General features: G+C 42.7%; 1 protein-coding gene across 3 annotated transcripts in view; it reads right to left on the bottom strand.

Moving 5' to 3' along the window:
• FAM172A (family with sequence similarity 172 member A) overlaps window positions 1–16,996 on the bottom strand; it is a 266,793-nt gene that overhangs the window by 35,935 nt on the left and 213,862 nt on the right. The window contains exon 11 of one of the 3 annotated variants that reach the window (XM_037373140.1): window positions 982–1,031. The exons of the other annotated variants lie outside the window; for them this stretch is intronic. Coding sequence (XP_037229037.1) covers window positions 997–1,031 — 35 coding nt within the window. The 3' untranslated portion in view covers window positions 982–996. Of the gene's footprint in view, window positions 1–981; window positions 1,032–16,996 lie in introns of those variants that run through there. 3 annotated transcript variants of the gene reach the window in all.

The raw sequence follows: 16,996 nt of genomic DNA on the forward strand, positions 1-16,996 counted from the left end.
TGCAACACCACACTGCCGTACCAGCACCACATGCTGCTTCTGACTTCCTTTTTAAAAGGAGCTGCTAACTCCCCCAAAACTTAAAAAGTTCAAAAAGTTGTACTTTGTTGGTTAAATACCGTACCTATACTTTTCTGTACATTTTTGGCTGAAAGCCACTCACTGTTGGGTGGATTGTAAGGCTGACTAGCTGTCATGGAGCTGCTACTTTTTCCTTATTTTACTATGCTAACAATATTAATACCCACTGAACCGACACAGCTTGCCTATTTTAGAACTAACTCAGGTGCACACACACGGCCTGTCTGGGGGACTCTATTACAAATGTAGCTGCATATCATACAGCAGGAAATCAGCAGATCTATTCAGAATGAATTATTTTGCACCTACAGAAGTATAAATGTAATAACGTAACTGAAGTATACAGATTTGAGAATTTTGCTCAAATTCCCTGCAAGATTTCAGCATATGTGGAATTCAGTGTATGTGACCGAGGATGCTATATGTCTCCGATTTCTGTTAAATTCAGTACGATGCAACAGTGCCCAGTGCCCTGTGGCATCATGCTTCAAGTGCTGTCCTGAACTGGGGCCACAGCAAATATTTTCTGTTTCAAATCACACTACTTAGGAACATGCCAACCTCCACCATAATTTTAATAATTGCAGGTTAATAAGATAAATACTATTATTATAAATAAAAAGCTGAATCATCTTGCTAACTTTCCCTAGTCACCAAATAAGACTCAAAAGCTGCAACATTGTGATAATGATGCTCGGATGATACCTAGTGATGTCACCAGAAAGCAGTACCTCCTGCATCCTGACAGAAACAAAACCATATTACTGACACACACAGAAAAAAAAAAAGAGTAATTATCTGAAGTTGTATTACTGATGGTCAAGATGCCGTCACCACATTAAAGCTGGAATTTGGACTTCTTCCTCAAGCTCCTCTGATCCTGGTAAGAGTTCCAGTTGAAATCTGTTTCGGTCATCACCAGTGGCGGTTTTTAGGAGCTCCTCGCGACCCTGCGGAGTGAGGCTTTGCTCAGCCAGGCCATGGCTGGGCCAGGCTCTGTCTTGGCCACCGGCACATGGCAGTGGCCTTCCCCAGACTCTGCTCATCATGCTGGGGCCGCAGCAGGGCTGATGCCACAGCTGCAAACGCTGCCCTGCCGCCTAATGCAAAACCATGCAAAAAATGGTCAGAAATTCCTGAAGTAGGTGTTCTCACCAAGAAAGCGTGTTTGCAAACATACCCAGATACAGGTGACCACCTCTGCCACTAGAGACACAAAATAAGTCTCTGCAGAGCTTTACAACACTTTCACAATCTTCCCAATACCATTTTTCTATACCAGGTGAGGTATATACGTTGCCTTCCAAGAATAACCTATGCAACTTCCCCATGGTGAACAATACAGACATTGCAAATACAAGGCAGAAAGTGCTGGATGCTGTGACATGCTGCTCAGTATATTTGGGTGCACATTGACATACATGCAGTACACTTGAGCAGAGGGATTTTTTTCTGTAGTATATACAATCAGATTACAGAATTAAGATACTTATTTCAAATCATGCTGAAACATGCTTCTGCTCTGGGAAAAAAAGAACCAAGTTTTGCTCGTCTGTGGGAAAAGAAAAGAAAGTTTTAGGAGTTCTAAATGTTTTTTTTTTTTTTAATTTTTATTTATTTTGTGCTTCTGAAGTCACTGCAGCCTGTGTTATCTTTGTATCTGAATCATGAAGTTACCAAAATAACCTCCTCTACTATGACCAGTTCCGCAGATGCTCACAGAATTCAGAGAACAAAGGCAAAAAAATACGATGAGCTTAACATTTCCAAGAGACTATCTCCTACACCTGTACAGCACTGCTTAAAGTTTTAGCCCCACAATGCCCACCAAAGTCAAGGCAAGTTATGCACTAAAGCCCTGATAATTTCCTCCATCTAGGGGTCATAACCTCACCTCCATGTGTGGGAACCTCTGCTCAGGGCTCTGTGGCCAGGCTACCTCACCACTCTGGGATGCAGTACCATGTTATTCTCATCACTTCCCCCGACAGCTCACTTGTGTTTAAACCCAGTTCACAACTGCCTTCCTGGGGTGAGCTGGTTTCCCACTCTGGCCTCTTCACTCCGAGTACGAAGCAGCCAAAGCGATGTTCAAGTGTCCAATGCCTCTGACTCAGCCACAGAAAAAATGGCCTGGCACAGAAACTACAGCAACATCATCTCCTGGACCATGTTGTGTGGAGGCTGCGCGATGGGTGTAAAATGCAGGGGTTCAGAGCAGCCACAGGACACGGCTGTACACCTGGTCACCCGGCGCTGTCCCAGTTAAAAGTCGATCCCGGGAAGCTTTGCTGGGGTGTGAAATGCCAGCTTGCAGACCCCCGGCTCTGATGCTCAGCCCCTGCCTCTGTTATGAACAAAAATTTCCCAGCAAAACAGAGAACCCTCCCAGCATACCTATTCGGGTTGCTTGCTCTGAAACACAGCGTGACCATCTTAAAGAATATTTACTGTGCTTTGGAACCACAGCATTAAATAAAAACGACAACTATTAAAAAAACCCAGCAACACATTAATTTCACTTCACAGAGGGAGATTATGAAAAAAATGTAGTGTTTCACTACTATAGGGACAACGAACTTGCATCCAGTGCCAGAGTCAGCACACAACGCTGTTTTGCATGGCAAACATCTCCACAACCTCACAGGGCTGCCTCCATCCCGTTGGTGCCACCAGCCCGAGGGGACCGGGGGGAGTGGACAGCAAAGCAGTGCATGCATGGGAAGAAACATGCTGGCATCGTTTATGGGAAAAAAGATCTCCTGTCTCTGTGTTTGTAGGGTCTTGCTACAAGTCACATCATCTCAAGTCACCGCTGGTTTCCATACCCATCCCTGAACCTGCTATGAGACTCTCCCTGTATTTACTGATCTTTCTTTTCCTTCCTACTTTATTCATGGAGATGTCTTGCAACTACCAAGAATATTTTATTCTCCTTTGTCTTTGCTTTTTTAAATTTTTCCTTTGGTACCATGTAATTTTTTTTTTTTTTAAATACAACTCCTACAGTTTATAAATTTGGCCTTATTTATACCGGTTTTAGAGAAAATATGCAGTGTTGTTGGATTTCTTGGTTGTTTGCTTTCTTCAGAATATATCCCAAAGCTCAAACTTTTACATTCCTCTCTGTTTTGAATTGAAAAGGGTTAGAAAATCTGCAAAAACAAGTAGAGGGGAACATGCTACTATTTTTACTTCCTTTTAAAATATTTTTCTTTTCCTCATTAAGAAAAGATGAAATTTAAAATACCAGGAGTAGAGGAGGTCTTGTGTCCCTTTTTCACTACCCTTGCCTGCACATATTTAGCCTCTGTTTCTGATGGAGAAGAATGGTAGAATATTATTCTTTAAAAAGTTTCAAGCTATGTGGAAGAGTTATTTTCACACATGAAGATTTTAATCTTCCCCTACTTCTTCGTTTTTAGTAAACTTTCCTCATCTTTCTACTGGGTCTTTTAAAAGTGGCAGAATTAAGGCACACATCAGCACACACCTGGGGTGCAGAACTAGAAAATAAGGAAAGCTTTTCTCTGAAACACTGCTTTGGTATCGACTTAAAAAAACAACGAAAACTGTGAGAAAGACCTGAGAAGTGAAATCCACTCCAGTCACGGCAAAATAAGGAGGGTGGTTAAAAATCAGCCCAAGCTCATTCTTGTGCCGCAGCACAGGGTCCCACGCATCCCTCTGTCCTAAATAAGTGGCTCGAGCAATTGGGAGGATGTTAATTATTCAGAAACTACGTGACTTGAAGAGTAACTACAGAGGTACCTTGCCAACGATGAGACTCCTATTAACAAGTTTACTGAGAAAATTTAGAATTCATTAGTAGTTATTCCCAAAAGGAGCCGTTCCATTGAGACTCCAGCGGGAGATAGTAACCTGCGTGTTGTCAGACATCTGTAGTTAAAGTGAGGCACCAATTACTGATCCTGCCTCTACTGGGTTTCTGCTGAGCTCTGCACACAGTGTGTTTTCTCATAACCCGACCCAAGCAGACCACTGAACCTTAGTCTACTTCATTCCTTGTCAGGTGTGAGCAAAGTAACAAATTAGGGGGAAAAAAAAAATCGTAATCAGAAAATGTCCACAGATGACTTTGTAAAACATAAACACCATCTCTCTTCCCCATACTACCACTGAGTTATCATCGCTGTGTTAGTATATACTTGTTTAAATATTTATACAGCTCAGGTGAAAATATATAGCTTGCATACTGCAGTACCCACTTTTAGCAGAAACATTTAAGCTACTGGTCCCCAGTGCAGACCGCAGCAGAGGCTCAGAGGGTTTTTAAAGCAGGAACCAAAAGGCAACTCTTTGCTTAGGTGTTTCATTTAACTGTGAATAAAAATTAATATTCTAGCCAGTAATGCTTTGCTCTACCTGTGGTAAATTCATTCAGTCCCTGGCTGGGAATGCAGAGCATATTCTTCAACAGAGAACTGATTTATTTCCAAGTATCACAGAGAGGCATAATTCCCATGTGCAAGGAGAATCCTTTCTTAAAAAGAGAAGAATTACGCTAGGCAAGCAACATCATAGTACATATGGAATAAGGGGATGAATAAGGAGTGCAGAAACTGGGCAGGACAGTGGTGGGGCACTGGTGAGGAATGGTCTGGGTCCAAGACACCTGTGCAGGTTCAGGGTACTCCCTGCTTGTAGTGTCCCCTGTCCCCTCCCCATCCCCCCTGCAAAACATGTAATAAATAGAAAAAAATCCATGACACTGCATTTGTCCAGCACTGTCACAATACTGAATATACTTGTTTATGCATTTGTATATAATATTTTACTGTATTTTTACTCATTTTAGTAGCCACAAAGCCATTAAACTTATTTTAAACAATTACCTCAAATAAATCCTTTCGCATTATTATCAACAATATATTAAAATAAACTTGAAAATCAGCTGATGTGCATATCCCAGAGGTGGTTAATACACCCATCCATGTATGTATGTAGATGCTTATGAATATCCCGCTGCTCTGAAAACGACCTGCTATGTTATTTCACCACAATTTGCATTGTTATAATAGGTTATTGACTGATTTTAGGTTTAAGGGACTAAGGTAGTACTCGGTAATGACTCTGTGCTACAAGTTTATTGCAAGCGGCCAAGGTTCATTCACCCCAAGCAATCCAGTCAATAACCAATTTTTATACTTCTATCTCCTTCAAAATTCCAAACCAATAATCCCTGCTTTTTTTTTTTTTTTTTTTTTAATTATTTCAGTATCAGACTAACATTTCCCATGGAAATCAATATGAGTGAGATCCATTAGCCAAAAATCTGCAGCACTGCAATGCAAACATATTAAAAATATTGATCTTGCAGGCTACTGATGTTTTGATTGACTTTAATGTTTGTAAGCAGCAATAACAGAATTTCAATGACTGAAACAAACTTTTGATTAAAATTATAGATTTTTAAATTTTTTTCTATTTTACTGTTTCAAAGGGTATCACATGGTGTACTTGTTTGCTGTAAATGATCATAGTAGTAAATACTTATTCAGTTTCTCATTTGTAAGTATTAAGGTCTGCCACCAGTTACACATCTTCAAATACACTTTCAATCACTTTTGATGTTTCAGCTCCACTACATCAGATGTGTAACACCAGCATGGGCAGGGCCAGACATATTTTTGCAGCACTTTCCCTTCTGGATCCTCACATCTTGTGCGTTCCTGTTACCAGCAGCAACTGGAATTCGGTCTCACTCTTCTCTTTTTTTATCATTATCCAACAAACTTCAGCTGATGTTTTCACAGCAGCTGGCCAAGATTTTGCTAAAGCCATCTTCCTAAGGTGGCTCCTCCTTCCAAAATAAACATCTCAGCTAAAATAGAGATCTTCTGTACTCTGGGTCTTTCTGTCTTGGGTATGCATATGCCTTAGTTGCCATACAGTCTGGATGTCCCATCACAGGAGAGAAGTGGCTTTAGGGGTGGGGAAGCCAAGCACAGAGAAATTAGGGGTACCTTCAGACAACCTAACTCCCACCTTGGTCCTGAAGGCTACGATGGGATACCTCCAAAGGATGAGATGGTTTGTCATGAGGAGGCACCAGTCCCGACGGCTGAGCATAGGCTGCCCAAACGGTTGTTTGCTGTGGGTGACACGTGGTTGTTGTTGGCTCTTGTGAGCATCGGGCTAGTGCAAGGCCTCTCTTTGACTTGGGGCACAGAAAGGCAGGGGAAACTACATATGCCTGTTTGGACAACAGAAATGCAATGGACTACTGTGAGGAGACACCGGAGATGTGTCCACACAACGCCTGTCCCCAGAAGACTGTACCGGCACAAGGCGGTACTGTACCACCTTGACATCTCCATCACACCACACTCAACAGACAGAGCCTGTACATAGACCTCTGTCTAAACAACCACCTGACAGCAAAGTTATAGCTATATCGTTCTGGTAACTAGCAGAGGGATACACCACCTGACGCCCCATCCAGGCTTGCATTTCCATCATTCAGTTTTATAACAGCTTAAGATACATCCCCTTGGTTGGACTGGATTTCCTCCTGACCTTTCTCATTCAAGAAGGTTTGTTTTCTTTGTACTTTTTACAGTCCAGCTGGGATTCACCTGAGATGCCAGCAGCAGGCAGACAGTTTTAGGGAAAGAAAAAAAAGTCCACGCAAATGGACATGTGAATAGTCTTGCTTTTTTTTTTTTTTTTTTTTTATAAATCACAACCCTCTTCCTGCTGACATCCAACTCACCAGCTCCACAGCTCAACCTGACCCATGTGACCAGGGGGCAAAAATTACCTGGAGCAGGAATAACTAAGGGATGAGGCATGCTGAGATGCCTGGACCATGCAATTAAGCAAGAGATGTGGTACCTGTGCAGCATTTAACACAACATCCACCGCTGAGGTACAGCTCCAGGGCTAAATCCTCTTACAAAGTCACCACACACACGGAGCTGGGTTAATGCACACTACCTCTGTGCACCCCACAGACTGAAGCTTTCCAATGAGGTGTGATGCTCAAAAGACCCATGCCACCAACAATCCCGGACCCCTCTGGAAAAGCCCTGGGGACCAGACCTGCAGACCCCAGACCCCTGCTCCTACCTCTCCCACCCAGATGCACCCTGTCCAGGCTGACCCTGTGTCTCTGGTTCTGCTGTCCCAGCCGGTCTCTGCAGTCCAGTTAAGCCTTGACGTTTGAATTACTGATTTCCTACTTTGAGATGTTTAAGCAGAGCAAGCAGACTAGCTCTATCAGGGAGGTGCACGTGGCAAGAGGAGAGACCACCTCAGCTCTGCTGTGTGTCTAGATGACCTGATCTAACCAAAGAACCTCTTCTGCTGTGGTGGGACATTAAGTGCTCTGTGTTTGCTGTTGAACACCTATAGCAGAAAGTGGTTTTGTCTGCTGGTGCACCTTGAGATCTTGGGACTGATCAGGAAACCGAACTGCCTCTAAATAAGGAATGCTTTGGACCAAGGCCAGACAATTTCACAAGCCAGGCAAAGGTCCCTCCTTTGAAGAAGGAAGTTCAGAAAGGAAGAAAGGAAGAAACAACAAGCTGGAGAAGTTTTGCATTGACCATGATCATGACCATAACCATGACCATGACTAGAGACTGTCCACATTTGAGTCCTGAACTATCTCTAGACTAAAAAAACCCCACCAAACCACAAAGACCAATAAACTAAGAACAGTGGACAGTTACAAATCTAACTACAAAAATAAATTAAAATGGTGAATATCAAAGGGATTGGTAACACTGCAAATGGTATTCTTCTACATCTGCACTGTAAACAACTACACATAAATTAATAATCCTTGAGTCTGAAATACCCTGTTCTCCAAACACTCATAGAACAGGCAGTCTTAGTACTTTTTCATGTACCCTGACAATATGTCTACACACGTTCTGAACGCTGCTCCAGGCTGGGGAGCTTATTTCAGGGCTCCAGCGCCCGAGCCTCCCGCAGATTCACTGCAGGGGTTTGAAGCTCTGCTGCTCTCTGCTGCTTGTCCTGCCCCTCTGCTGGAACAACAGCCCCCGAGGTAGAATTGGCAGAAATTAACATACTCAGCACATTAGCACAAATGCGTTTTTTTTTTTTTTTTAAGTTTAAGGTTGTTACCTTGCAGGAGTGTGCACCCCCCCCCCCCCCCCATAGCCTTTGGTGAGGGAGGTGGTCAGCAAAGGGATGTGCAGAGGCTGAGGCAGCCACCAGTCTATCTCCACGTCCGTTCACAGCTGAGACTGAGTTGTGAAGTCAGGCACTTGCCCATTGAAACACATTAACTTCACATTTTACGTATAATTTTGCCAGCCCCAGACAGAAGTAGCCTTGGCCCTGCTGTGGGCTGACCGCTGGAGACAGGGATGAAAGCTCTGCATCTCATGAGCCACGCTCCAAGCCTCTGACATTGTTTTTCAGTTCCAAGTATTGCCTGGGACAGAGTACAAAATATTCACACCATTCATTTATTTGCATATTCATCTTGTCTATCACAACAAAGAGACAAATTTAGAATGTTTTTTGAAAGATTTGTCTTCAGTGTCTAGCTGCATAATGTAATTGCTAGCGAGTTCCTATTTGCATGAAACAGTCCATTATCCAGTATTATCCAGTGAAGCAGACTGCCCTCATTTCATACCGCGGACATGCACAGTGCTGTCCCTCTCCTTGTTACCCATCCAAGTTCAGGACACCCACGGCAGACCCGGGTGAGGAGCGGATCCACATGCCAACTCCTGCTTGTGCTGTGCACCCCAACCGAGCGGTCCAATCTCTGTCTCCAGCTTTGCCTAAGCTAATGCATTCCTGCTCCCACCGGCTTCTGAAAATTCAGAAAGTAACAACGAGGATGAGTTAAAAATTGTGAGATTAAAAACATAATTTGAGGGTTCTTGCTTCTGAGTCTTGCTGATGTCAGCTGAAAAAATTTCAAGCTGTTTTTCCACACAGCTAGATGGGCAAGAAATTTATATTAAAAAGTGCAAGACAGCAATTGATCACTTCACTGCAGCATCTGTAAATAAAATATGGACAACCACCATCTCACTATAAAACCATAAATGAGAAGGAAATAGGTGTCAGCATCCAGTATATACAATATTGTATGTGGTGGAAAGCACTTCTTCACTGCCAGTGTCACAACATGCTGACGTCCTGAGATGACCCTACCATCTTTACATGCAAATAACAGATACTGCCATCAATACCTAATATCATCATCCACGATCTTGAAACTGAATTAGATGAAGAGACAATGAGGTACAACATAAAGAAAAAGTGATGTATCTGGAGTTTGCACACAGGGGTTTGATCAGTGGCTCTACCAAACCATGGCAAGTGCCACTTTTAACAAATTCATGACATCATTGGTGGACCCACTCCTCTTCCCACCCAATCCTATAATGCCAACTCTTCCATTTGGCTGTGCCGAATGGGATTTAACTGTCTCCCCACTGAACTCAGTGTGAAAAAACATCTAAATAGGAGTACTTTAAAGGTCCATGACTTGCCCTAGAATATTCTGCAGCTCTGCAGCAGAGCAGAGGTGGTGTATAGGTCTCCTGCAGCAAGCCAGCCTGCATGCAATCAGCCTTCCAGTCAGGGCGCTAAACCCCTTAAATTGGTCTGTTTTATTACTTCAGCCGTATTAAACTGTCTTTAACTGTCTACTTTTATGTAGAGACTGACACCTGCCCCTGGGCAAGAACAAGACTCAAAGCAATCCAGACTGTCGCTGCCCTTGCTTGACTCGCCATGTGTGAAGCTTGTATTCTGTCACCAGGGCAAATTACTCAGGACACCCCAAAAAAGCAGAGAGCGAGCTGTGCTGGAGACCCTTGTGACCACAGGGTTTTGATGAAGCTTCAGCAGAGGGGTCAAACCCAGCAAGGTGCTGGGCACCTCCTAAAAAAGTGCTCAGGATTGTCATTTCCCAGTGATACCAACAGTGATGGGAACTCTGGGTGATCAGAAGTTTCTGGACCAATATTTTGAATGTTGAGTATTTATTTGCTTATTTTGAATTAGCAAAGCAATGATACACAAAAAGCTCTGTAGGACCAAAATGCCTCCTTATATTTAATCTTAAAAAAAAAAAAAGAAGACTCCCTTCCCAAGTGAATTAAAATGTCACTGTGTGTACTAAGTACCACATCAGTCTATAATGCCAAAGAATCAATTATAGGTTCAGAAATTCTTAAACAATCTGCAGCTTTCAGGACTTTTTCTTACAGTTATTTATGTTGGGCTTTCACGGCAAGCCTCGAAGACTGAAATAGGAAAAGAACTTAAAACATAAAAATGTAACATACAAAAGTTTATGACACAAACGCAATAAAAAAACCACCAAAACAACCTTTTGGCACTGAAGCATATGCTCTGCCCCCTGCAGCTAAAAGTCACATACTGAGAGTGCATGTTCTGTCAAGAATTACTATTTTCAAGCATGGCTGGTGATTTTGGACAGTAGCACTTACGAAACCTTCAATCTGGCAGTTTTCGCACTGCACATTTACTAAAGCATCCCCACTGCCCAAACTCCCAGGAGTTTGGGGATCTGACCTCGTGGAAGGGGAAAAAAAAAAAAAAAAAAAAAAAAGGTTCCCAGGGTACTGTTTTGATCTAGTCTGTACATTTTTTCCTCCAGCCATATCATTATTCCAATCCACTCCCTGGAAAATGTCGCAAATGCAAAAGCACTTCACTCCTTTCTTTCCTGGGAACACAGTGGAAATGAAGCCGGCCACAGCCCACACAATTGCTGTTTAAGGTAGTAGCGTTCTCAGCAAAGAATTATTTACAAGCTGTAAGATCAGGAACAAATTGATCAGCACATTTTATTTTACTAATTTCACTGATTGCAAATTGCTTGCCTGAAGATGTTCTGGAATTAACATGACTAAAAGGATGAAAAACATTCACTTTTTACTCTTTTGTGTTTTACTACTGCGCTGTACAAAGAAAGGGTTTGTTTATTTATTATAAATTACATTAGCCACATGCATCTTTTTCTTTTTTTTTTCTTTTTCTGGTTATCAAATTCACAAAGCAATCCAGACTTCAGTTTGTTTGGTGTATGTAGGTATTCAATGAATTCATAAATGGATTGTTCATGAACACTTTACTGAGGCTTATTTGTTATTCCCTCTGTGTGATTGACCACCTCAGCAATACGATATATTTGTTTTACTCCCTGGCTGGGGACACTGTGGACATCAAAAACAATGACCATGGATAGCATCTTCCTGGTTAACACTTCCTAACAGACCTTCTTTTGTCTGTACGTCAGACTGGGGAGGACGCTGTTATCAATAACTGTCAGTCCTTTGTACCTTGCCAAAAACAATAGATAATGTCACCCAACACACCCGCCAGAAATCGAAACTCAAGCTTTCATCCATTGATTATCTTTGCAAATATTAAAAAAATATTTATACCTTACATTGCTCCAACAGCTTTGCTGATTGTATTGTACAGCCTTTATCAGATCTTTCAAAAGACAGGAAGCATGTTTTCAAAATTATGAAAACAGCTTAAGAACGATGAACCCGAGAACCTTGGTGCCACCTGGATTTTCAGTCCCTTAGCTTTTAGTTTTTCTCTGCCAAATTCCTGCCTTTTCATGCAGCCATGGACAAGCAGGTGGAACAAAGATGCCTCAAGGTCCATGCCCTGGCCCAGAACAAGACCTGCTGCACCTGTGTGCAATTTCTGGCAAACACCTCTCTAACCTGTCCTTAACCACCTCCTCCAGTGACGGAGAACCTGCAGGCAGTCTCCTCCAGCCATACCGTTAGAAAGTTCCCCTTTGCATCTAACCCAAACCTCTCCTCCTGTGATTTAATTTATCCTTTTTTGTACTATTTACGAAGCGCATGGAGGAACAGACGGTTCCTTTCTTCTTTGCAACAGTCTTTCACACACACGATGATTTCCACCATGTTCAGTCCTCTTTTTCTTTTTTTTAGGTTAAGCCTTCTCAGTTTCTTCACCCTTTTTCCAAAGGCCACATTTTCCAGGCTTCTCACCACTTCTGTTGCTTTCCTTTGCAGGTTCTCCAGTTCTTCCTCTTTCATGGCCTGTGCTGCCCATCAGCACACGTAGTTTCCCAGCTGAAGCCTCACCAAGAGTTTTGCAAGCTATGGGCTTATTTAGATATTTCAGTGAAAGCTTTGTCTTTTCTGCAGCAACGCATCGTTGTTGACTTAGCCTCTACTTGCTGCTGCAAAGCATAGCAATTTATTCTCCAGGGGGGAAAAGCAACTATCGCTCGACTCCAGCTCCTGTGATCCGCTCTGTGCAGCCTCTGATAAATTCACCCCTGCACAAGCCGCACTCCTCTTCTTCAGGGTCCCACTTCTGCTAGGTCTGGATCAAAATCTGCCGTTGCTGTGATCCCAGTACTGTGCGGCATGCAGTACCTTTCAGCAGTCGGGAGTAGCAGTGCTTTCATGTCTCGTGGCAGTTGATGGGAAGAAAGGCTGCCCCTCAAAGAGGGACTGGAGAGCAGCTGCTGCCAGTGTCAAGGCATGAGTAGTATTGGTTCAGCGCTGCCTTCCCTTGCTTCTGAGTATATCCAGAAACAGAAAAAAATCTTTAAATTCTTTTGTGTGTAACCAAAGAGTTACCCAATTCAATAAGACACAGACAAACTCTGGTGCTTGTGCCATGTGTTCCAGAAATTCAGTTAACTGCTGTGCAAGGGGCCCCAAAGTTTCCATCTGGAGGGCAAAGACACCACTTTAATTCTGTTGCATTATTGCTATTCATTGCCTTGTACTACCCTAAGCAATTAGCTGAATCCAAACAGTCCCCAGATAATAATTCTGGAGTGAAGCAGATACTCACGTGGCAGAAACTTTGCAAAAACTTCCTTGTAACTGGAACGCATGAAGGAAATAAGGAGGCATGAGGACATCTAGTCCTAAATGTGGAGACTAATGGGTTTTGCAGACCTGCCTCAGCAGTCTTTTCCTCCCAGCTCTGACAGCTGGACCAGAAGAGAGAATCTGATCCCACTCCTTTTTTTGTGGCAGAAAAGGTGTAGAAAAATAGCTCATTGCTTCTGAATAATCATGTCTAGTTTTGCTAGGGATGAAGGTTTTTGTCCATTCAGAAAATGCAACCGATGCCATGGTGATCTACACAACAAATACCAGTTTTTTCCCCTTCTGTCAATCAAAGCAAGGAGATGGGGATGGTTAGAGTAGGTCAGAAAAAGTGTTGCATAGCAGCTATACAGGCAAAATGCAGTCTATGTTACACCTTAGAAAATTTTATTTGCAACCAACAGGTGAGGTCACCTTTGCACCTGCAGAACATCCTTCACACATCTCCTGCGGGAAAGGCAGGGCCACAGCCAGCAGCCACCCAGCTGCACGACAGCTGGCAGGCTGTGAAGGGCCACCAGAAGATGAGATGACCCCTATGGCTACAGGCTGAAACTCCAAAGGGTTTGCAAGAAATCCGAAGGGGTCATAGTCAGCCTTAATTTAAGCATGCCCCTTTCTTGGAGAGAACTGTGGAGCTCGAGACAAAGACCAGATCACTGATGTGTTCGGAAGCTCACAAGCTATTTCTTGTTCCTGCCCAGACCTCGAGGGTACGCTCACTACTGTGCTCAGAGTCAACGGAGTCTGCCACCTCTCTGATGCTTAGAAGCTAGCAGTCTGCCTGATTCCCTCCCAGCGTACTACAGCCTTGCCACGGACACCTGTATGTGTACAGCGAACCTTACAGCTACTGTCCACAGGAAATGAAAACCAACCCTGCCCTCGATCGCAGCTGCAAAGGGTCATGTGCCAGCCAGATTTTTGTGTGTGCAAGTGTTGTGTTACTATTTATTGTTGTTCCTGTGTAAGTAATGCTTTTTCTAGCGTTACTGCTTTACTAACTCTAGTCATCGTGGCTTCATTAATCTTAGTTAATAAAATAAGCATCTGAATTAAGCAAGGGCTCATCTATTTCCCTGGCACAACTACACCCCTGCTAATCTATCAGCTATCACAGCACACCACTATGGATTTTGGTGGGAAGCTAGGAAGACGTTGAAGGTACTGAGACCTGGTGGTTCCAGCTCCACGGTGCCCCTGGAGCCGCGGTGGAGCCCATGGACAGCATGAGGATGCCCTGCAACACCCGTGCTAATGCTGCTCGTAATGACAATTTATTACGGGTGCTTCTCTGAGCAGGCTGTCGGGGAATAATGATGCTGCTCAGAGGCACTGCCAACACAACCAGTGTTGACACAGAAAGAGTAAAACAGATGTACTTTCCACAGGGTGGAAAAATCCAGAGGCAACATGCTACCTCCAAGCAGCAAGTATGTAAGAGTAGCAAGTATAGAAGATAAACAGATCAAAGCTTCCTTACACAAACACCATGGATCAACATGGGTCAGGAAAATTTAAAATACACCAAAAGCCCATTGGCTTAAAAATCTCCTAAAAGCTTTGAAGTCCTCGGAAATGCAAATTTCCTCGCAAACTATAGGAACTGTATGAACCAAAACACATGGGAAACTAGGATACACAGGTTCTGCAGAGAGCCAGGTTTTGTGCCTCAGATTTTTGGTTCTTGACTAATATATACATGCAAAATCTGAAAATAAAATCCATCCCCTCTACCCCACCTAGAGACAGGTGTCTCATATGCACTTGGTGCATCTGCCAAAAGAGCTTACAAAACTTTCTGGAAGATGCTCATCGTAGAGGGAGGGAGCACGCATACCTTATTAGAAGTAAACAAATAGAACAAAGTTAAACCAAAATGATTAAAAAGTAACAGATAAGTGTCCATAGTGGTCCAACCTGTGCTAGGTCTGCCCTTCTGTACATACGAGGAATTTGAGATGAGGCAGTGGCACGACAGGGCAATGCTGCCCAAAACTGATAAACTGATGCTCCTTGCCCATAGCCCATTTTTAATTTTTAAGAATGAAATCAATGAGTGCAGATAAAACACAGAGGGCTGTAATCCCCTAGAGTGATCTTGTCACAACATGTGTTACTGCAGTTCTACACTTTTACCTTTGCACTTTGTTGTATGTAACAGAGCAACACAATTAACCACTGGTAGGTAGTGTTTACGTTAGTTCTCAAAAGGTTAAGAAGCTGATTATAGCTAAAATCAGCTTTGCCTGGGGCTTCACTGGCTCTGTGTAATCAAATTAGACAAGCAGGGCACAGTGTCACCTAACACAAACCAGTGCCACTTACTTCTCTGTTTTGACCTTTTTCATTAGATGAGCAAGCCAGGTTTTAGCTTATTCCAAACATTTTGAACAGATTAGTTCCCAACAAACTCTGAGTGATAAGCCAGGCATTTGTCCATATCATTTTCATGAGTGACTCTGTGAGACTGCACTCAAGAGTTTCTTCAGGAATACTGTCAACTTTGCTTCCCCCCAAAATAACCTCTTGATTTAATTACTTTTTCTTTTTTTTTTTTTTTTTTTTTTTTTTGTGTGTGTGTGTGTGTGTGTGTAAAAGGTTTCAAAAGGTGAATGTCAATGACTTCAAATCCCAAAATATCTTTCGATGCCGTCTTTGCCTTAGACGTTTGATTGTTTTGATTCTAGATCTGCGGAGCAGTCCCTCCAATCCAACAGCAAACAGATAACTTCATAAACACGGCAGATAACTCATTAGCATTTCTAAGAAACCATGGGTAACCCGCTCAGTAGAGCTGCGGCTCATCCTCTCTACGCAGCCGCGCTACTCTTTGAAGTCAAGCAAGGTGAACAGCATATGGAGGTGTTTAAGGAGGTTTTATAATGTAGAGAGAGGAGCAAGCCAGCCCAACATCAGAAGAATGCTTTCTGCACGGCTGTACCGTAACTAAATTTAAATGCAGGCTGCAGTGCCGGTGGCTTCCACAATCTTGGCATCTTTGAACATAAAGGGAACAAAAGATTAAACAGGCAAAGAATACACAAAGAAAAGTAATGGCAAATTTAGATAAAAACCTGCAAGTTAAGGAACGCACTATGCCTTCCTGAATTTTCTGCACTAATCTAAAATACAGTAGCTAGCTATGTTTGTTGAATCTTCACATATTTGATCTTTAACTCCAACTCCAGGTCTGCCTGCATACATACTGCGGCCAACTTACAGAGCCTTTGTGTCATGAAAACAAGCAAGCATATGAAACAATAGCTTATGAAGATGATTGGTGCTTATTTATTTACAGCCAATAAAATCAAAACTGGTTATTTTAATTGATTAAGTCATAAATAAAAGAGTTACAGAAGTCAAGTCTCCATACTTGCACAGTCCAATGATTCCTGCTAATCCAGCAGTACTTAACAAATTCGCATGTGGTTAGCCTGCCTTGCCATAGCTGTAGATCACATTTCTATGCTGCAAGCTGTGCAAAAAAATCAATATGCCAAGTTTAACATAAGGACAGGAAACACGATGTCCTCCTATATTTTCAATGAACTTCAAATGACTGTGCTGTTCCTCGTCTGCACAGTTTATTTCAGAGAAATGCAGCCTTTCAGAAGAAAAAACAACTACCACACAGGGAAATATATAAGTGCATTGGTGGAGTCATACCTGACTCTATAATAACAATTTATTTCAAATAATCTGACATTTTGATTGCATCACCAGCCAGTCAGGAAGCTCCCCTCTCTCCCTTTACGTATTTAAAGCAGAGGCACGCTCTTCAGGCAGAACATATACTAGCCATACATATTTCAGGTGTAACAGTAAGCTCCCATATGCTTTTTTCATATGTCAACTCTTTAGAAGACAATACTTCTTTTTTAAAACTGACTGCAGTACACTATAATTTATGTATTTACACTGTCCACGCAAAACAGCCTGTTGACTGCCTTCACGTTTCTGTACTGCAGATCTGCCATAGCAGAAGCATGTCATTTGTGCAGGGGGGTGAGGATGAGACCCCCACC

The sequence above is a fragment of the Falco rusticolus genome, chromosome Z (genome assembly GCF_015220075.1).
Source record: "Falco rusticolus isolate bFalRus1 chromosome Z, bFalRus1.pri, whole genome shotgun sequence".
NCBI lineage: Eukaryota > Metazoa > Chordata > Aves > Falconiformes > Falconidae > Falco > Falco rusticolus.